Raw genomic sequence first — 22605 nt, 5'->3', positions numbered from 1 at the left:
GTACTAATAGAAGAAGCTGCAAAGTTAACTTTGGGACAGAAACTAGACATTCTGATTCCCCACCAGGTCAGAGCTATTCTGGAGACAAATGGTTACTTATGTTTAACAAGGAAATGGCTTACCAAGTATTAGACCATACTCTTAGACATGCCTAAGGTTATTATAAAAACTTAATTACTATTAACCCTGCATCTTTGATGCCTACAGGCCCAGAAGTCAGCCACTCTTGTGAACACACGATCTCCCAGACCTATGCAAGCAGGGAGGACATCAGACACCTGCCCCTCCAAAACCCTGAGGTGTGGCTCAAAGTAGTCTTGTCAATTGTCTATAAAGCACAGACAGGAACTTCTGTAACTCCTAGCAGCAGCCCATGATCACAGTCATGCAAGGTAAAGGGCACCAGAGACATGTCTGAAGTCTTCTAGGGAAATCAAAAGGCTGATGGAAGCAGGAAGGACAGCACTACAGTTCCTCAAGGCCCTGGCTTTATTCCCAGTTCCTGAGGAACTGGTTCTTCTGGTCCTTCTTCAAGGGACATAGTGACAAGCCATAAAAATCCTACATGGGAAGTGGGCCTCAATATTCTGGAAAGGTAGAGAAAGCCAACCAGATCCTAAACTCAGCTCTGGCAAAACTTTGCCAAGTGACATCTGAGTCTTGACTCAGATTGCTGCCAACAGTGCTTTTGAATTTGTAACACACTCCAAACTGAGCTAAGTTTGAGCCCATTTGAGATGTCAGATGGAAGGACATTTCTATTCTCTGATATGATAATAGATGCAGAGACCACAGACTTTTACTGTATCTCATTAATCTGGGCAAGGTATTACAGGCTATCCAAATGTATGGGAACACAGTCCTACCAGCTCATGGCCCAGGAGGACCACCTGCTATTTGCCCTGGAGACCAGGTACCTGTAAAAATTTGGAGAAGGGATACCCACTGACCAATGAAAGCCAAAATGAAAGGACCCTTCTCAGTGATTCCTGCCACACCCCCTGCAGTAAGGGTGGAAGAAACAGGCTCATCTTTCTAGAGTAAAGTCAATCCCATCTGAACTGCCTGGAGAACAAGCTCATTCAAAAGGAGAAAGCTACTCCTGTGAGCATCTGAAAGACCTGTGATTTTCCCTCAAAAAGCAAGACTCCAGTGCTTTCAAAATTATCTATGTTGTTCCTTTGGACTTGAGGAAGAGCTCTGGTAGTAGTGAAAGGAAAGGTATACGTAATTTTTACTAATCAATACAGACATGCGATTTTTAAAAGCTAACCAACAAATAGTCAATTTATTAAAAGGTAAATATGCTGTGAATTCTTTCTTCAATTTTTATTTTAGTAACATGAGGATAACCTAAATGTATCTTAACTATAGATAATCTTAAAATATAGATGTATATAATGTTAAAAAATTATCTATGTTTTGTCTTTAATCTGTTTGCCCCCCTGGTCAGGAATAAACTTGTAGGCTGGTTTCTACATTTCATTGTTTTGAAATGTCTTGTTGCTCAGTTAGAGTTCTTTAAATATTCTGGACACAATTCCATTTTCGTTCTTTTTTTTTTTTGAGACACGGTCTCACTATGTAGTTCAGGCAGGCCTTGCACTGTAGTCATCAACCCTCCTACCTCAGCCTCCTGAGTGCTGGGATTACAGACATGTGCCACCATTCCCAATTCTTGGACACAATTCCTTACCAAATGATTGTTCTGTAATTAAATTCTCTCTATATGTGGGTTTTCTTTTTATTCTCTTAACACTATCCTTCAAACAACAAACAAACAAAACATTGTCTTTCAAAGATGAGTTTTAAATTTTGGCCAATTCCAAATTTCAATTTGTTCCTTTGCTCTGTTTATACTTTTAGAGCCACATATAAAAATATTTGCCTATTCTTATCTAGTGCAAGGTTCAAATTTTGAGTTTATACCCTGCTTCTATAAACCACTCTGAGTGAACACTCAGATACAGGGCAAGGCATGGCTCAAAGTTGTTTTTGTTTGTTTTTTTGTGTGTGTGTTTTTTTTCCCATGTGGATATCCCAATTGTTACACTATCATTTGTTGAAAAAATTATATTTTATCTATTAAATGGCCTTTGCAATTCTGTTTAAAATCAGTTATCAGCTGGGCATGTGATCCCAGTATTTGGAAGACAGGCAGGAGGATTGGCACGTGTTTGAGGCCAGGCTAGGCTACACATAGTGAGGTTAAGGCCAGCATGAACAACCGGTGCACAGTGAAAACCTTGCTCAAAAAACAAGCAAGCAAACAAACAAACAAGAAAAAAAACCACAGTTACCTATATACATGTGGGTCTCTATTTTAGACTTTTCAGTTTCACTAACCCATTTTTGTTTTATTTCATTCTGTTTTTTGAGACAGGGTCTCACTATGTAATTCAGGCTGGTCTTGAACTCACTATGTACCCCAAGGCTGGCCTCAAACTTACAGTGATTCTCCTGCCTCAGCCTCTTGCATAGTGGGATTACAGGTATATGCCACCAGGCCTGGGCCTGTATTTCTATCTTAACATTAATACAACATTACCTTGATTACTTTAGCTTTACTCAGTATATAGTTTATTGTGCAGAATTTTTATGTACACTTAAAAGTAACATGTATTTTGCACATGTTAAGTGAAGTCTTCTGTAAATGTCAGGTCATGCTGGCTGATAATGTTTAAATTTTCTATTACTTGCTAATTTTTGTCTGGTTGATCTACCAATTACTAAAAGTGAAAAGTGAAATCCCCAACTACTGTTGTTGAACTGTTTATTTCTCCTTTCAATTCTTCATGTATTTTGGGGTTCTATTGTTGGGAGCACATATAATCGTGCTTTTGACATGGATAAAAAATTGGTTTATTCTTACAATGGAGTAAATGTAAAAGAAACTTAGCTATTCATGCAACAATACAGATAAATATTCAAAATCTAGTGTAAAGTGCAGAATAATACAGACGGCACAACACTGTCTGTGTGTGTGTGTGTGTGTATAATATATATATATATATATATATATATTTTTGGTACCAGGAACTGAACTCATGACCTTGCACTTGCCAGGCAGGCGCTCTGCAGCTGAGCTAAATCCCCAGCCCCCTTATTTATATTTTAAAACCACAAAATACCACATACTGTTTTTTTGAAACATAAATATTTGATAAAAGTGAAAAAACAAGTATGTGGTAGCTAGGCATGGTGGTGCATGCCTGTAATCCCAGCACTTAGGGAGCTAAGGCAGGAAGATCGCTGTGAGTTTGAGGCCAGCCTGGGCTACCAAGCGAGTTCAAAACCAGCCTGAACTGCAGAGTGAAACTCTGTCTCAAAAAGACAAAAAAAAACAAACAACAAAAAAAAAACCAAAAACAAGTATGTGAATGAAATGTACAATAAAAGTGATTATCCCTGTAGAGGAGAAAAGGAGGGCTGGGCTTTCACTTTATAAGATTTTACGGCTAGGGCTGTGGTATAGCTCAGTAGAACACTTGCCCAGTATGTGTGAGATCCTAGGTTTGATCCCCAGCACCACCAAAAAGGAAAAAAATACGACTTTTCAAAAGATCTTTAAATAAATATGACAAATGTAACATCTGTCATATGTAGGAATTAGGTTCATGAATATCTCATTATTTGCTAACATTTGATTAATTTTGAATTAAAAATCACTGGTAGCTTAGAAACTATTATTTAAAATTGTATGTTGACACACTTACTGAAAATGATATTTATTTATTTATTTTTTGTGGTGCTGGCATTGAACCCAGGACCTCATGCATGCTAGGCCAGTCCTTTACTACAAACTTACATAGTCAGCCCTATGAACAATATTTGAATACAGAGAAAACAAGAATAAAAGTCCTCAATTTGTACTTCTTTCCTTAGATCTCATTTCCATCCCTGATTACCTGCTTAACATTTAGCATGTACTATTTCTATGCATCTCTACATATACATTCATGTACGTACACAAATAGCTTTTTACATATGGATTCACAGTGAGGATTTATTGTGACTTGCCTCTTTGAAAGCATATGTTTTTTTTAAATTACTCTTTTGTAACTCCTATATAATATCCAAAGTATGGATGAACCACATTTTAGTTACTCCCCTAAATTTGGAAACTTAGGCTGTTTTTAATTTTTTTCTTGGGTGGACAGTCTTACTATGTAGCCCAGGCTGGCCTCAAATTTGCAACAATCCTCCTGCCTCCCTCCCGAGCACAGGTGTGTACTACCATGCCCCATTTTTGATTTTTAAAAATTGCAGTATTACCGAAACTCTTGTATATATATTTCTTTCATACCAGTAATATATTTTTGAGTGATTAAGAAATGGTATATATAAAGTTTTGATAATGTCAATTTTCCTTTCAAAATGGTCCTGTAATTTATTTTTATTTAAAAATTGACATTTCTGCACACCTTTCAGTCTCTACAAATAACTGAATACAAGTTTTCTTAACTGGTAACCATTTGAACAAAAGAGATTTGTTTTAATTACATTTCTCTGATCACTAGAGAGGCTTAGTAGCTATTCTTCCATTATTTTCTTAATTTATATAATTTGTCCACATTTTCCATTGAGTTGTTTTGTTAACTGACCCACCTTATATCTTAACTATTTTAATAATGACATTACAGGCAAATCATTTTCTCTACACTTCATATATAGTGGTTTTCCACAGAATACAAAGTTTATTTTTATGTAGGAATATTTGTTAATCATTGAGATTCAACAGATTAAATTTTTGTTGTTGTTGTTCTTGTTGCTTTGTTTTCTGAGACAGAGTCTCGCCCTATAGTTCAGGCTAGTCCCAAACTCACCATGCAGCCTAGGTTGGCCTTCAACTCTCAGCTATCCCCCTGCCTCAGCCTCTCAAGCACCAGAACCACAAGTGTGCACCACCACACCTGGCTTCAATAGGTTTTTTTTTCCTCCCAGTGATGGGGATTGAACTCAGGGCCTTTTGCATGCTAGGCAGGTGGTCTACCACTGAGCTACATCCCTAGCATTTTCTGCTTTTGTTTTTGCTTTGTTTTTATTTTGATACAAGATCTCACCAAGTCGCCCAGGCTGGCCTCCACTTTCTTTTATTGTTTCTTTATTTTTTGTTTTCTGAGTCAGGGTCTCGCTGTGTAGTTCAGGCTGGCCTTGAATTTGCTTATGTAGCCCAGGCTGGCCTCAAACTCACAGTGATTCTCCTGCCTCAGCCTCCCGAGTGCTGTGCCACTATGTCAGGAAGCCTTACCCTCGCCAACAGCTGGGACCACACACATGTGCCACTTTCTATTTGTTGGCCTATGGCTTTGTTACTGTTATTTGCCTTAAAAATAAAAAATAATAATTCATTGCCTTGTCAATGAATATAGAAATTCTACCTATGCTTACAAATTGTACTGATGTTGAGAGATGCAACTGTAGGCGAAATAAAAATCAATTAAAATTTGACTCAAATTTTAACCTTAATGTTCTTACTTAGAAGTTGGGCAAACTACAGTATCTGCCATTTTCTCCCTAAGTTCAAATGTTCAGTGATGTAATATACTTCACAGGAACTCAGTGCATAACTTTAAGGCATGAAAATACAATATGGCATCTATCCATCTCTTTTTATGGTGAGACAAGGTCTTGCTCTGTAGTGTAGGCTCGCCATGAACTCACTTCTACACCCCAGGTTAGCTTGGAACTCACGGCGATCCTCCTGCCTTAGCCTCCCAAATGCTGGGATTACAAGTGCGCATCACCATACCCAGCTATCTGTAGCTATATATCTTATAGAAAAATCTCTAAACTGTAAGCTTTAATAAAATGAAAATGTGATCGGCACATGGTGGTACATGCCTGCACTAGCGAAGGTGAGGCAGAAGAATCACAAGTGCGAAGCCAGACCAGGTTACCCACTCAACCAAAGGCCAGCTTCAAGCACACAGCAAGAACTCACCTTAAAAAATAACAACAACAAGAAAAAGAACATGTGAGCCAAGCATGGTAGTACACACCTCAATTCCAGCACTCAGGAGGTCAAAACAGAAGAGAATAAAGTCATCTCTTAAATTTTCACAGTAAAATCTAAGTGATCTAAACACAAATTCTACTAAGTCTATTATAATATGATTAAAGTCCACTGTTTTCTAAAAAATTACGATTTCTTTATTCCATAGTGAACCTAGATGGTTTTGATATTTTATTGCTCTATCTTCATAAGATTGATTAAAAATATCTTCGTAAGAACATAGAGAAACACTACTGTCTAAAAAAAACTGTGTATTCCCTAGCTACAGAAATAATTCCTGTGTTTTAGGAAACAACAGATGTTCTGTGGAGAGCTGTTATACATTACAGTTTTTAACTTGTTTAATATTTTGGAAAAAAAAGATATTCTGGTGACTAAATATCAGTTTAATCTAATAACTGCATTGCCCATGGGAGGAAAACTCTCCAACTTATCAAAACATTGCATTCCCAAATAGCTATGTTAAGGACAAATTACTCACCAAGATCACAAATAAATGACATGATATACCGCCCTAAGTTTTTGTTTGTTTGTTTTTTTGTCTTTTGAGACAGGGTTTCGCTATGCAGTTCAGACTGGCCTTGAACCTACAGTGATCCTCCTGCCTCAACCTCCCAAGTGCTAAGCTTATAAGGCATGCACCATGCCTGGCTTACATAAGCATTCTATCACTGAGGCAAGAGGACCGCCATGAGTTTGAGGCCTGCCTGGGCTACGCAGTGGTTCAAGGCCAACCTGAAGTACATAGCAAGACCCTGTCTCAAAAAAATAGTAATAATAATAATTTCTAGCTTTAGGATTCCTCATTAAATCATTCTTGGTTTTTTTTTTTTTTGAGACAGGGTCTCACTATGCTGTTCAGACTGGCCTTGAGCTCATTTTGTAGACCAGGCTGGTCTCGAACTTGCAACGATCCTCCTGCCTCAGGCTCCTGAGCGTTGGGATTACAGGCGTGCACCACCATGCCCAGCTCTGTTAAATCATTCTCATCAGGTCTTCCTATAATTCCTTGAACACAGTTTCTTCTGACTTTTTGTTTTGTTTCCTTCAGTACTGAGGACTAAACTCAGGGCCTTGTGCGTGCCAGGCAAACATTCTATTTCTGAGCTGCATCGACATCCTATTTTATTTTTAATTTTGGGACAAGGTCTTGCTTAAATTGTTCAGGATGGCCATCTCATGTTACAATCCTTTTGCCTCAGCCTTTCAAGTAGCTGAGATTATGGGCATGTGCCACTTTGCAGGGTGACACAGAATAGCTACTGGAGTCTATATTACACAGAATAGCTAAATCCACTATCTAAGGCATGTAGAACCACTTTCTACTGACTGTTTTTCTCCCCCCTAAGCACAGGTCACAGCTCTTGTCTCCTGAGCGCTGGGATTACAGGAGTGCACCACCATGCCTAGCTAGCGCCTGACAGTTTTCAATGAAATATTAAATATTCTAGAGTGCACTAGCAACTCTAGATTCTGAAATTTTGTCTTGAAGGTGGTAGTGATATGTTTGGACTAAATCTGTGAAGTCTATCTCCCCAGCATACGTAGCCAAAGAGATCTCTGTCCAGTTCTTCCTTTGTTTCTAGATTCAAACCTGGTTTCCTAAAGACTGCCTTGTATCTGCAGAGCTTAGTACACAGCCAAGGATTGGTCAGAAGTTAGAATCAAACAATTGGATTCAATAAGACTTCCAGTCTGTTGGTGTATCTATGTATGCGCAGGAAAATGCATTAAAAATTCAGGCCATTTTTAAGTTTCACCCAGAATCCACTGGCCATAGGCCCTCATGGGCTTCCTCTGCACGTATGGGCAGGTTCTGTCAGATCCGTGTGGAGAGCTTGGGCCCAATTAGTTTCTGCTGTGTATGTCCACAGCTTCTAGTACCTAAAATGTGTCAGGATCTTGTCAAGCCTGTTATGGCTACACCACCTCCAGAATTCCCAGTTAAACCTCCAGATAGTCTGCCAGTTTGTGTCTTGCCTGAAAAACACCCACCCTACGGCTAGTGAAGTCTCTTACCCCCTTGTTTCCTAGTTGTTGGTGATCACTACTTGAACCGACAATGCTCAAAATCAGGCAAAACTCTGTGGCAGGAATAACAGCAAAACTGCTGGTTTCACAGCCTTCCCTTCCCTGACTGTACTTCTCCACTGACCAAGCCACAGGTACAGATGAGGTTGGGAGTAGCACAAAGTAAGAACACTGTACATTTGGGCTGTTTTAACCTGAAATTTGATCGTTTTCTTGAATAAAAGCTTCTCAATTTGTTATATGCCTTAAATTTACTTTAAAAATACAAAAATAGCTTGTCTAGCTTTGAAGCTACTTAGTGTTTTGTTTCTTTGTTCAGTTGTTTTGTTTGAGACAGAGTGTCATGGCTTGCTGCTTCGCTGTTTTGCTGCCTTCTGCCTGCCCTGCTTCACCATGAACAGTTTCTCCTCTGTGTTGCCCTTCCGCCTTGCAGGCAGCTGACTATGGACTGAAACCTCTACAAACTGTGAGCACAAATAAACCTTTCCTTCTTTAACTTCAGGTGTGGGTATTTTGTCTCAAGATAAGTAACTAAGACACAGGGTCTCACCATATACTTCAGACTGGTCTTGAACTCACTATGTGGCCCAGGCTGGCCTCAAACTTGCAGTAATCCTCTTGCCTCTCTGCCCTGTCAATGCTGGTATTATAGGTCTGTGCCACCACCCTGGCTGTGGTTGTTTTTGGGGGACAGAATTTGTCATCTCATTCTATCATAATAGAAATAAATTTTCACTCTTTTATTTTAATGCTCATTTTCATTTCAATCTCAATTTTCATTTTAAGTAAACTAATACTGATTAAATAAACATGCAAGTAAGTGTTCTGAAATGTTAAAAACAATTTTAGAAGTAGAGATTATTTTGAGGTGGTACTGGGGATTGAACTCAGGGCCTTTGCAGTGAGCTACATTCCAGCCCTTTATTTTTTATTTTCAGAAAGGATCTCACTAAATTGCTAAGTTTCCCAGGCAGATCTCAAACTTGCTATCCTTGCGCCTCAGCCTCTGGGAGTATTGGGATTAAAGACACATGTCACCACCCCAGACTAGCAGAGACTACTTTGCTGAGTTTTTATGAACTGTCTCTACCCTTCCTTAAGGTATAATTTAATACATTCTGAGTAGGTCCCTTTATACTATTAGGTCATATTGGAAAACCATGGAAGATAGGAAGAAAGGAAAAGAAATAAAAAGAAAGGTAATGCCAGTATGGTGACACACACCTATAGTCCCAGCCTATAAACTCAGGGTTGCTGCAAACTGAGGACCAGCCTGGTCCTCAGCTGTCTGGTCCTCAGTTCCCTGTGTAGAACTCACCTACACAGTGAGTTCAAGGCCTAAAGTACATGTGGAGACCTTGTCTCAAAAATCCAAACCAACCCCCCCACCACAAAAAAAAAATGCAGTCAAAAGGGAGAAGAAGAAGAAATCTCACTAAGCATGAGTAACCAACCTGTGAGTAGTAAATGGTGAAGATGGCATGGGATCTGCTGCTAGCTTCATGAACATGGGTGGCTGCTGTGATTCTGTGTATAAAAGGGAAGACAGTTAGTACAAGGACTGTTTATGCATGTAGACTCTGAAGGATCCATGGGGAATACAAAAAAGATTAGTCCTGAAGGTCACAGATGAGAATCAAAAAATATCATGTTAAGTCTAGTACAGTTAGAAAATGGTCCAAAGAGGGCAGAAGCAGCACTTTATGTGCTGACAGCTGAGAAAAAAACAGGTTAGTTTCACACCAATTCACACTGAAACACCATTTAAAAAGTGCGAAAAGCTAACATCAGAGTGAAAAGGGGACTACTATGGTGTTATCAACCTGGAACAATATCCCTAACATAGATCATTTAAAGGAGACAAAGGTAGAAAGCTTGCCAGAGAAAACTCCAAGACAGACAAAGGTAAGCTGCAGCTGGCCATGGTGGTACACACCTATAATGTCAGCACTCTGAAGTCTGAAGCAGAAGTATCACCCTAGTTTGAGGCCAGCCTCAACTACACAGTAGTTTACAAAAAAAAGAAGAAAAAAAGAAAACAAAGTTGTAAAACAGAATATTAATTTGTGCTGGAAAGGCTTTCTTTTTTTTTTTTTTGAGACAGAATCTCCCTACATAGTCCAGGCTGGCCTTGAGTCCTCAGCCTCCAGAGTGCTAGGATTACAGCATGTTTCATCACGCCCAGCTCAAAAAGGCTTCTGAAGTAAGATTTCGATTTACATCAATGTCATGTTTAAATCAGAAGGAATTTACAGTCTCCCTTAGAAATCCACTCCTGTGTTCACCCTCAAAGCTGAGAGCCTTCCCTTTCTCTAAATCCAAGTTAGTCACACTTTTGTTTAAGACTATCTCAGACTATTTCATTGGCTTCTGTTCTCATGAGAGCTGGAAAACTGGGAAAGGGGTCAAAATCTATAGGCTGATCTCATCATTCAAAGATAAAGAGGAAAAAGTGAAGCCTGACAGTTAAAGAACAGAGTTGAGGGCATCCTGAAGACCAGATACAAGTTCCTCCAGGAGAGTTCCATGAAAGCCCAGGGGAACATAAAATTTAAATGTTTCCTCTATTTCAGTTAAAATAAAGGTCCTGTTATTAATAATGTGCACAGGAGACTCTACATACATTTTTTCCATCTAGGAAATAAAACATTTTCCTAGGTATTAGTTAATAGTCTGGGTGCTTCATAATACCTAAAAACATAGAATGTTATCACAATTTTAGAACAGCTTTTAGAAGAGCCTACAGCACTTCGTTATTCATAATGGATTTAAAACAATTTTGGGGTGGTTACCTTACGTATCCAAAAACAGAAGAAAAGTTATTTTCTGATGTATTTTATCCTATATTCATCTTTATCAAACCTGAGAAGAGGCTAATGCAGGCAAGAATCCTTTTTCTTTTTTTTTTTTTTGTCTTTTTCAGACAGGGTCTCACTATGCAGTTCAAGCTGGCCTTGAGCTCACTTTGTAGCCCAAGCTGGTCTCAAACTCGCAATGATCTCCCGAGTGCTAGACTACAGGTGTGTGCCACTACGCCCAGTTTAAGAATCCATTCTTTGATCAAAGTAGCAAAAGCTGTGTATATTAAAGCAAAGAAGGCCGGGGATACAGCTCAGCAGCACAGTGCCTGCCTGGCGAGTGCAAGGCCCCAAGTTTGAGTCCCGGTACCAAAAAAAAAAAAGCAAAGTATAAATCTCTCTGGACTTACTATTATTATTATTATTATATGAAACAAAGTCTACTTCATTTTTAGTGGGAAGAGCACTAAACCTTAGTCAGCACTCCTTACCCTGCAGATATTACTGTTCTGAGAAGGGCCTCTTGGTGTGGATGTAGGGAGCTGCAGACAGAGACAACTGTGTCAGCACAGTCCACAGGGGAACAGAACACAAGACAGGAGAATGAGGCTGAAAGAATGATGGGGACAAACAAACCCATTACCTGTTTGCTATTCCCTCCTCCAAGAGTTGGATTACTTGCTTATAGTTGGTAACTACATGTTGAGATAGACCTATCAAGATTTGTGAGGGGAGAAAAGAAATCAGATAAAAATTATTTAAAAGAAATCAGATAAAAATTTAACCTGATTCTTTAGGCTAATTTCAACATTGATATTTCATACCAGTTGATAAACAAGAATGAGGAAATGGCTAAATTCAGATAATAAATTAAATCAACAAAAATTTACCGGAAACCTACTGTCAGGTACTAAGACAAGCTCTAGGAACAAAGGTTTCTGCCCTCACAGAGACTGTGTTCTGGAATTTGTGCTAACAATTCCTTGTAATTTTGCTATATAGGTAATAAGAAACATTTTCAGCCGTTACCTCACGTGGCCCTCACAAAATTCCTGAGATGAAGGGCAGGTGATATTTTGCCCACAAGGTGGCAGACTCAGGTTGGTACACAAAGCATAGAGTATCCACAGGTCTATCCTTCCACGGTGCACAATCCTGGAAAGTTACACTACCTATACAAGACAGCACAACCAAGTGCTACAGAAATAGGAGATAAAGTAAGGGCAGCAGAGCAGTGCTACAATCAGGCTCCATGGGAGAAGAAGGGAAACTTGAACTCAGTCACTATGGCAGGGATATGCTTTAAGACAGGTGAAGAGGAACCTAGGGGCATGTACAGCAATCTTTTATGGTTGGTACCAATCAGGTCACAAAAGGCCTCTGGAAGCCAGGAGTGGCGGCAAATGCCTATGATCCCAGCACTTGAGAAGCTGAGGCAGGAAGATCACCATGAGGTCAGCCTGGGCTACATACTGGTTTCAAGATCAGCCTGAAGCAAGACCCTGTCTCAAATTTTCTTTTAAAAAAAGGCCTCTGCAACCATGCTAGAGAATCTCTGTACAGTGTTAAGAGATTCAGAACAAAGAAACTTTATAGGCCTACTGCGGAATACAATAACAAAAATGAACAAAGTAATCTGAACAGTAGCTGAATTTTCTATAATTATGGAATGATTGTCATTACTTAGATGTGATAATTTTGTGGTTATATGTTTTAATTACTTTTTAGGGCCACATATTAAAAAATTCATAGATAAATTCATGTGACATCTAGAAGGAGCTTCAAAACGATACAGGATGAGGGACAATGAATGGGAATATAGATAAAGCAGGATTAACCCAGACTTAATGGTTACTGTAACAGGCACATGAGGTCATTACACTAGTATATCTAATTTTGCATATGTTCAAAATTGTCCGTAATAAAATGGTTTTACATCTCAAGTACAGAATTTTTGATAATTGCAAATTAACATATATAGACCACTAAAAACAACTAGAAAAGGTAGTATAAAATATAGAAGACATCTGCTTGAAGGCACAGAGGGATACCTACATAGTCAAATATATCCACTCCATACACTAGGGGAGGATGGAAGCCCAGAGACATGAAGCAGCATCTGCAGATGCTTTTGCCTGAGGACATCCGCCAGATCCTGGGGCAAAAGGCTGAGTGCAGTTTTCTCAACAGCCCTTTAAGAATGGAGAGGAGGGTACATACCAAAGCCTAGCAAGAAGAGAGCTTCTTTTTTTTTGGTTTTTTGTTTTTTATTTATTTTTGTTTTTTGAGACAAGGTCTCACTATGCTGTTGAGGTTGGCCTTGAACTCACTATGTAGCCCAGGCCGGCCTTGAACTCCAAGTGATCCTCCTGCCTCAGCCTACCAAATGCTGGGATTACAGGTGTGTACCACCACACCAGGCCCCTACTTCTTTTTTTTGAGACAAGGTTTCCCTATGTAGCCCAGGCTGGTCTCAAACTCATGGCGATCCTCCTGCCTCAGCCTCCTGAGTGCTGGGATGACAGGCATGTATCACCACATCCACCTCTAGTCGCTACTTCTTTTAGATGGAAACCCAAAGGACTCTGCAGGAATAACATGAACTAGAAGTACTGTAAATAAGTCTCTGAAAAGACTGCAGCTAAGTTGTGAACATTCTCAGTCTTGAAATGAGGTGATCCTCAACCAGTAGCATGCATGAGCTCTAGGCTGAATGAATATAAGTCGTCTTATATAGAAGACTTACGTAGAGGAAGAGTTTTAAATTATTTCTACACTTTTGTAAATACTTTCTGGTATAAAATTATAACCAAGCACACAAGTAGGCATGGCAATACAAATAAGAAAAAAAAAAAGTCAATAGACAGACAACTAAGCAAAACACAGATATCGGGGTTACCAGACAGAATTTGAAGTTAACTGCTTAACTATCTTCAAGGACCTAAATGACAAAAGGGCAAAATTTCAAAGAAAATTAGAAACTATAGTGGAAGAAACAAGTAGAAGTTCAAGACAAAAATTAAAGTGAAAACAAGAACTCAACAGTAAGTTAGACATAGCTGAACAATTAGTGAACAGAAAGGTCAGAATTTTATCTAAAATTTAGCAGAGAAAGACAAAACAATGGAACAGAGAGTAATAGTTACAAAGCACATTACAGAATAGATCTAACATATTTGTAATTAGAGTCCATAAGGAAAAAAGAATGAGTAAAAGCAATATCAGAAAAATTAATAACTAAGAACTTTGCAAAACAGGTTATGTTTTGTTCTGGTTTTTCTGCAGTATTAAGGACTGAACCCAGGACCTTTACACTGAGCTACAACCTTAGCTCTTTTTGTTTTGTTTTTTGTTGTTGTTTTTAGAGGAAGAGTTTCTATGTAAATTCAGGCTTGGCCTTGAACTCACTATGCAGCCCAGGTTGGTCTGGAACTCGTGGAAGTCCTTCTGTCTCAGCCTTCCAAATTCTGGTATTATAGGTATGTGCCACCACACCCAGCTAGCCCTTTTCAAAAAAAAATGTTGAGACAGGCATGGTGGTACCTGTAATCCGAGGACTCAGGAAGCTGAGGCAGAAGGGCTATACAGTGAGTTTAAGACCAGCCTGGACTACATAGCAAAACCCTGTTCAAACCAAAAAATTGAGACAGTGTAGCATTAAGTTGCTAAATTGCCCAAGCTAGGCTCAAATTTGCAATCCTCCTGCCTCAGCCTCCCAGAATGCTGAGATTATTGGCATGTACAATTACACACTATAAAACTGATTGTAGAAATTATATCTATCTGTATGTATATCGTAGAGTCACATATGATTTCAAAAAATTTAAATCTATCCCTAGGTATTTCATTATAAAACACTAAAATTTGAGCCAGCTGTGGTGGCACACACCTGCAGTCCCAGTTACCTGAGAAGGTAAGGTAGGAGGATCACTTAAGTTCACAGATTAGAGACAAGTCTAGGTAACAAAGTAAGACCCTCATCTCAAAAAAAACAAAAAAGATATACTATATTCATTCAATCAAAAGCTAAGAGAGTGTGTCAATAGCAGACCCACTTTACAGGAAATACAACCAGCTTTCACTGTCCTGAGTTCCACATCCATGGATTCAACCAACTATGCACTGAAAATATTTTTTAAAAATTTACTGCTCTTCTGCTTTTCATACCAGGAACTGAACTCACAGCCTCACGCTTGCCAGACAGGCACTGTGCCAAGCTACATCCCCGGCCCTTAAAAATTTAAATAACAATACATTTTTTAAAATTTTAAAATATAAGATAGTAACTGTTTACACTGAATTGGGTACTGTAAGTAATTTAGAGATGATGCAGAGTTTACAAGAGTGTGTGCATAGATTATATACCCATAGGTAAATACATACTACAGCATTTTATATCAAGAACTAAGGATCTGAGTACTTTGGTATCCACAGAGTCCTAGAAACCCCCTACCAGAGATACCAAGAGACAACCATATTAAAGTTGGAGTTGTTTTTAATTTTTGTGGTATTGGGAACTGAACTCAAGGAGCACTGAGGTGCACTCCCCAGGCCCTTTTAATTCTGAGACAAGATTTCACTAAAGTGCACAGGCTAGCCTCAAATTGGAGACCGTTCTGCCTCAATCTTTTGAGTAGATGGGATCACAGGCATGCAGTTAAAGGTTATTTCTCAGGCTGGAGAAACTCCCATGCAGAAGATAAGAAATGTTTTTAAAAGTAAAAATTAAAAAATGGCATATAAGAAAGAATAAATGGAAATTAAGTTCTCTATAGTTTTTTCACTGTCTGGGAAGAAGTACCAGTTAAACTGGTGTGGTGGCACAGGCCTGTAATCCCAGCATTTGGGAAGCTAAGGCAGGAGGATTGCTGCACATTTGAGGCCAGCCTGGGCTCTACAGTAACTTCAAGCCAGCCTAAACTACATAGCAAGACCCTGTCTCAAAAATAAAATTAATAAATAAAAATAAAAAGAAGCACTAGTTAACATTGGTTTTTTTTTTTTTTTGGTACTAAGAATCGAACTCAGGACCTTGTGTCTGCCAGGGAGGTGCTGTGTCACTGAGCTATATCTCCAGCCCTAGATTTTGATATTCAGTGGTCCATGTTATAATTTCAAGTGTAACCACCAAAACAATGAGATAATGTGCAAACAATAAGCCAATAGAGTAGAAACACATGATAATGTTAAAAAGTAATAAACCTGAACTACAGGGTAAAAAAATGCAGCAAGGGGCTGAGAATATAGCTCAGTGGAATCGCGCCTGCCTGGCAAGCACAAGGTCCCAAGTTCAATTCCAAAAAAAAAAAAAAAAAGGCAGCAAGATAAAGAGAAAACACAAAGTTATAGATTTAAACCCAAATAAAACTAGTAATTACATTAAACAAATACACACCACAAGCTCAAATTCAAAGACCAAAACTGTGACATTTAGATAAAGCAAAGGGCAAATAAACATTTTTATAAGATATAAATCTAAAACATAGATACAGAAAGGCTGAAAGTTTTTTCTTTTTTTAATTTTATTTTTTTGAAAGTTTTTTTTAAAAGGGTAAATATAGTGCCACACATAGTGGCACACACCTGTAAGACTGAGGGAGGAGGATCACTGCAACTTCCAGGCCATTCTGGGGTACACACGGAGACCCTGCCTCCCCAAAAAGGGGGATGATATAAAACATTAACCAAAAGAAAGCTAGATTAATTATGGTAAAGTCTGAGACTTTTTTTTGAGACTGGGTCTACGTTGTTTAGGTTAGCCTTACTCAAGGAAATCTTCCTGCCTCAGCCTCCTAAGGCTGCGATTACAGGTGTGCCTCACTACACCCACTTAAGAGACACTTTAAGACAAAAGCACTACTAGAGATAAAGAATCCTTCACAATGATGAAAGGGTTTTCAGGGATAAGAGCTGAGTGGTAGGGGTTCGATTCCCAGCACCACAAAAAGGAGGTGGTGGGTAGAGATTTCAATTCACCAGGAGTATCTATATACCTAGGGTTTCTAATTTTGTTTGCATATGAAGCTGCAAAACACATAAAAAAATTGACAGAAGAAAAAAACATAATCCTTTCATCTATAATCCATATCCATAATCCAAATCCACAATCCATAGGGATTATTAATTTGCCTTTGCTAGTACTTATTTTAACAAGCCGAAAAAAATGCAACAGCATTACAAAAGATTTAAACAATACAACTAGCAAGCTTGGTAAGCGCTAATACTGTAATATTGTGCCCAACTGTAACATGCTCTATTTTCAAGCACAGGTGAAAAATTTAGAAAAACTGACCAATATGCTCAATGGCATGAAGTTCATAAGAGTCAAAAAAAGACAGGAGTCCCCCCCGGCCAAAGTGCACTAGACAGCACCCTAACCAAATGCACCCTGACTCTAATGGGGACAACTAATCATTCAGATGGGACGGAAGGAGCAAATGATAGTAACTGATCAAAGCTAATTTAGGAACTTAGTGAAATCACCTCAAAATTTGATAAAAAGGGGCTGAGAGCTGGGTGTGGTGGTACATGCATGTGAATCCCACCACTTAGGAGGCTGAGGTAGGATTGCCATGAGTTTGAGGTCAGCCTGGGCTACACAATGAGTTCAAGGCAAGTTTGAAATACATGGCAAGACCCTGTCAAGAAGAGGAAAGGAGAAAGTAGCAAAAAGTCTTTCATCCTTTGGTTGCTTAAAGGCAGTCTGGAGTTTACCAAACCATAGGAAATACAGATGGGTATTTCTTAGTGAAGGAATTGTGAGTTCAGTGGTATAGAAACAGGAAAGTTGAAAGGGGATAGGGAAACGGAAAGGAAAAGGAAAAGGAAAAGGAAAAGGAAAGAGAGGGAAAGTAGTGGTGGCTGGGAATGAAGCATAGTGCAAAGCTCCTGTGTTCAATCCCCAATAATGAAAAAAAATATATATATATGAAAAATGGTAGCTGAGCACTGTAGTACAAACATATAATCCTAGCTACTCAAAGGCTGAGGCAGGAGGACTGCAAGTTGAATGCCAGCCTGGACAGCTTAGTGAGATCCTGTCTCAAAATAAAAAGGGCTGGGGATGTTATTCAGTGGTAGAACACTTGCTCAGCATGCACTGAGGCTCTGGATTCCATCCTCAGCATCACCACCAAAAAAAACAAAAATGAGGAGCTGGGGATTTAGCTCAGCGGCAAAGCGCCTGCCTGGCAAGCGCAAGGTCGTGAGTTCGGTTCCTGGTACCGGAGAAAAACCAAAAAAAAAAAAAAAACAAAACAAAAATGAGTAAGTTGTGACACTATGGTATCGATTCACAGTCTGCCTTGAAAGTACTGCTTTATACAAAAATGTATGTCTACAGAGTTTTCCAAAGGAAATTCACATTGCTTCCTAGCAAAGAAAATGGTATTTTTTTATGTTTCCTAGCTGCTGTTTATATGGAACACTTGGGAAAACAGACAAGATCAGAAACTTTGACCCCACTGGGTCATCTATTAGCTATGCCTGACCAGAAGAGACAAGCTCACGATCTTTCATGTCCCTCTCCTTGTCAGGATCTAAATTAGCATACTGTGTGAGAACAGGAACATACCATTTATGTTACTTCTTATAAATGTCATGAAAGGGTAAAAACTTCTTTCACAAAAGAACCTAACTGTCGACTGGAGATGTAGCTCAGCAGCACAGTGCCCGTCTGGCAAGCACAGGGTCCTGAGTCTGATTCCCGGTACCAAAAAACAAAAACAAAAACAAAAAAACCCTAATTATGCCTACTTACTGTATTTCCCTGAAAATAAGACAAAACCAAAAAATAAACTCTAGAATGATTTTTCAGAATGCTAATATAAGCTCTACCCTAAAAATAAGCTCCAGTTAAGATCATCAGCCAGACAGACACATTTAGTATGTCTACTGCAACACATGATATATCAAATGATAAAATAATATTAACACTGTGTATAATTAAATATAAATAATATTATTGACAGTACTTAAAATAACTGGTAATATAAATTATAATGAAGTATTTGTAAATTTCCAAGTGGGTACCTTTGAAGAGGTAAACACCTGTGTAAACAGATGAACTTAAGACTTCTTGCCAAATGACACAGTACAGACACAATGCATGAATAACGTGTGCACCTGATAATGAATGGATGTGGCTGTGTCTAATGTGAATGTTCATAATTCAATACATTGTGTACTGTAATAGATATACTTAATTCACTCATGTAAAATAGAGAAGCATTTTCTGAATTTTGGTCCCTGCAATTTTTCATCAGGATGTGTGGACCATCATCCTTAAATGTCATCATTTTTGTCGCCACTCCTACCTCGTAGGTCTTCAATTAACACTTGATTTAATGCAAACTCTGAAGCCCAGCCTGCAAGAGGTTGTTACTTGGATGCAGAATTCATGGAATAAAATCACTGACTGCTGTGTTGCCAACGCACTAGGAGCAGCTACATGGACAGGAAGCGCTCATTTAAGGAGAGCTCTACTGCTAGGCTGTAGATCCAACCTGTTCCAGGCCGCCTTCCCGACACTCACCATGCTTTGGCCACACTGGCCTCCCCGCTCTCTTCACTGTACCACTCCTCACGGGACTGGCTCCTTCATGGCCTTTAGCTCTCAATACTACCTCTCAGGAAAGCTGCCCTTAACACCAGACAGGCGGCTTGCCTACACTTTCCAAGGTTCTTTCCCATCACTCTATCTACTTACATTTTTATTAAGTTTTATCACAACTTCCAATTTGTTATCTGTTTCTGAGTGTAAGCTTGCCCACCCAGATAAGGGAAGGACCTTATCTTTTCTATCCAGTGTTTGGTACGTGGCCAGCACATGGTTGAGTATTCATTACACACATGTGGAAAGCATTAGGGAACATTAGGAACAGTTCCCAGACCTCAGTTTGGTCTCAGACTTCTAGCACACAGTAGCTCACCTTGTACATAAGGCCCCATCTCTGGATGTTCCCTGACCCTCAGGGTATAGGACTTTTTTTGATCAGACTGCTTCAACAGATCCCGTACCCGTTCATTATAGATTTCCAGAAAACTAGAAAAGAGACAAATGTAATACAATTAAATTTTTAAAAAAGAAAGAAAATTGCTAAGCTAATAATTGGAAGGTTCTAAGTTTGTTTTTAAATTCTTTTAAAAAATTTTTAGAAGGTTCTAGGTTCTTGTTCCAGATCTACCTCTGCCAATCTAAGGTCTTAATCAAGCCAGACCTTCCCCTTGAGTATCTTTTTCCATAGGCTGGAGCACTGGTGGTCACCATACCAGTGTTGGCTTTGATGTCTATGCTGATCTAAAATTAGCCCTCCAGGGCTACTTCAGTATAGTTTTTAGGGTATTCTGTCACCAGACAGTGGCCTGATCAGACTTTTACATGTGATCCTTCTATTGTTCTGTAAAGGTTGTTCAAGGGCCACTACCAAGCAATGAGGGAAACTAAGTTAAAAAGGTCCAGTTCCATCAGGGCATGGTGGTGCATGCCTATAATCTAAGCACTCTGGGAGGCTGAGGCAGGAGGACTGTAATGCAAGAGTTGTCTGCTGTGGCTTTTCTCTATCCTTCTGATGACACTGCAAGAAGAGAGGACAGCTAAACATGCTGAACTTGGGAACAGAAATAGGGAACATTTCAGGTCCTGGAGCTTGATGGGCTCTTACCTCACTTTTATCCTACAGGAGGATAGTAAAGAGGCACAATCTTCCTCTCTGATGAAGAGACCCTGCACAGACCAAAGAGGTGGGATGTCACTGAAGGGAATAGACAAAGGAGACCTACTTTAGAGAATCCAGTCAAGAGAGTCTATACCTCACATATCCGTGGTGTCAGCCCAACAGAGGCCTGGAGAACAGAATAAAGGAAAGTATTACTGTTTACTCTGAGCAGTGGTCCCCCCGATCCAATATTCTGGAAATCCCCTCAGGATGAAGGATGAGCCTGTGGCTCTTTGCATTAGCCTTTCTACATGAGGTGGCTTCACTGAAGTATACAGAAGATTTAGGTGCCCATGTTATCAAGACACTTGGGAAGACGGTGGCACATGCCTGTAATCCCAGCACTGGGGTGGCTGAGACAGGAGGACTGCTAAGAGTTTGAGGCCAGCCTGGGGCTACATAGTGAGTTCAAGGTCACCCTGAACTACATAGCAAGAACCTGTCTCAAAAATCACCACCCTCCCCACAAAAAACATTAAGAAACACTTGCAAGAGGAAAGCACCGATGAGAGACAAATGATCGCCGTAACACAAAGGGTGGAGAATCTAGCAAACCCAGACATGTGCCTTCATGCAATGAAGATGACATCCTTCTTGAATAAGCCTGCTTTACTACTGTGCCCTCAAGATCCCTACCTCTTATCCCTAAACACTGCAGGATTATAAGACATGGAGGCTATAAAATATGTATCTGCAGAGAAGTAGCTTCTTTCTCCATCTTATATCCACTTTAGGGGCTTTATGCTCCTTGGTTTAAGAAATAATTTCTTCTTTGAAATTTAAGTACACAAAACCACACTAAACAGGCACAAAGGAAGCAATGAGTGGGGCCCAAGGTAGCGGGATAATCCTTTAGGAGGAACAGTGTCCTACAGAACACCACTGCACAGTGTCATCTGCTACCCACTCTACAAGTTCATCTCTCTAGGATACTTCTGAACCTAGAACAAGAAGTTTTTGTGTTTTTTTGTTTTTGTTTTTTTGAGACAGGGTCTCACTATGTAGTACAGGCTAGCCTTGAACTTGAGCATGTACCCAGGCTTCCCTCAAATTCAACATGATCTTCCTGTCTCAGCCTCCGAAGAGCTGAGAGCTGGCATGTGCTACCATACCCAGCTCTAGAAGTATCCTTAAGGAATACTTCCCTCCTAACTTTCAGCGATAAAGGAGGCCTTCATTAAACCCTACTTACTTTTGACAGTTCTCAGCCCCCAGTTAATTCTCCTGCTTCTTTCTTACATATAGATCTAACACATGTAGCCTTTGAATGAGGCTAAATAACCTCACCTATGCCCAGCCCCAGTCAGCACTAAAGATTCAGTTTAGGTCTATCCAGAACAAAAGTGTTAAGATACTTCTAGTGATGAACTTGGAAATAATATAACAAATTCAGTCAGTTTGGCAAGGACTCCTTTGTCCAAGACACCTATAAAATTCTAAGATTCTTCAGAATCTAAGACAGAGGAATGAATTATTCAAAGTTTACCTTGCAATTACAGTAGTGAAAAGCTCATTTTAAGTATAGAAGGGGGCTCAAGTAAAATCTTGCTAAAGTTGCCTGACTATGTAAATCATGTTGTGTCACACTGGCAAGGACAATACAAGATACAGGTCTGCTGTGGCATTCAGAGGTAGCTCATGATAGTGTTAAGACTCACAGGGGTCCCCAGCATGGTATATGTCTTCCCAGAGCCTGTCTGTCCATAGGCAAAAAGGCAGATATTATAGCCCTCAGCAGCTCCGGATAATACTTCAGTCCCCAAATCCTGGAACACCTGTGACAACAAAAGGAGAGAAAATGTCAATGGCGCCTATTGAAAACTTAGAAATTTTTAATCTATAAAAAGTATAAAATATTTCAAGCATATATACTGTAAATTCCCATTATTTCATAAGAACCAATTCAGTTTTGGAAAAATATGACTAAGGAAAATTTAGTCAATCATTCAACTATTTTTTAAAGTGCCTACTGTATGCCACACGTAATACTAGATATTAAAGATTTAAAAACTATATGGTCTCTAGTCTTTTTTTTTTTTTTTTT

General features: G+C 39.3%; 1 protein-coding gene across 6 annotated transcripts in view; it reads right to left on the bottom strand.

Annotated features, from left to right (window-relative positions):
* Stard9 (StAR-related lipid transfer (START) domain containing 9) overlaps window positions 1–22605 on the bottom strand; it is a 117817-nt gene that overhangs the window by 53707 nt on the left and 41505 nt on the right. For 3 of the 6 annotated variants that reach the window (XM_013512434.1, XM_013512435.1, XM_013512433.1), the window contains exons 4-10: window positions 22220–22336; window positions 20656–20688; window positions 20508–20569; window positions 19776–19888; window positions 11489–11558; window positions 11337–11387; window positions 9502–9574 (exon numbers count right to left, since the gene is read on the bottom strand). In XM_013512434.1, the coding sequence (XP_013367888.1) occupies window positions 9502–9574; window positions 11337–11387; window positions 11489–11558; window positions 19776–19888; window positions 20508–20569; window positions 20656–20688; window positions 22220–22336 (519 nt within the window). Of the gene's footprint in view, window positions 1–9501; window positions 9575–11336; window positions 11388–11488; window positions 11559–19775; window positions 19889–20507; window positions 20570–20655; window positions 20689–22219; window positions 22337–22605 lie in introns of those variants that run through there. The other 3 variants (XM_005381351.2, XM_005381352.2, XM_013512436.1) reach the window with 2 other exon arrangements.

The sequence above is a fragment of the Chinchilla lanigera genome, unplaced genomic scaffold (assembly GCF_000276665.1).
Source record: "Chinchilla lanigera isolate Chin_1 unplaced genomic scaffold, ChiLan1.0 scaffold00015, whole genome shotgun sequence".
Taxonomy (NCBI): domain Eukaryota; kingdom Metazoa; phylum Chordata; class Mammalia; order Rodentia; family Chinchillidae; genus Chinchilla; species Chinchilla lanigera.
The sequence above is the reverse complement of the archived record's forward strand: the minus strand, read 5'-3'. Positions and strand labels throughout refer to the sequence as shown.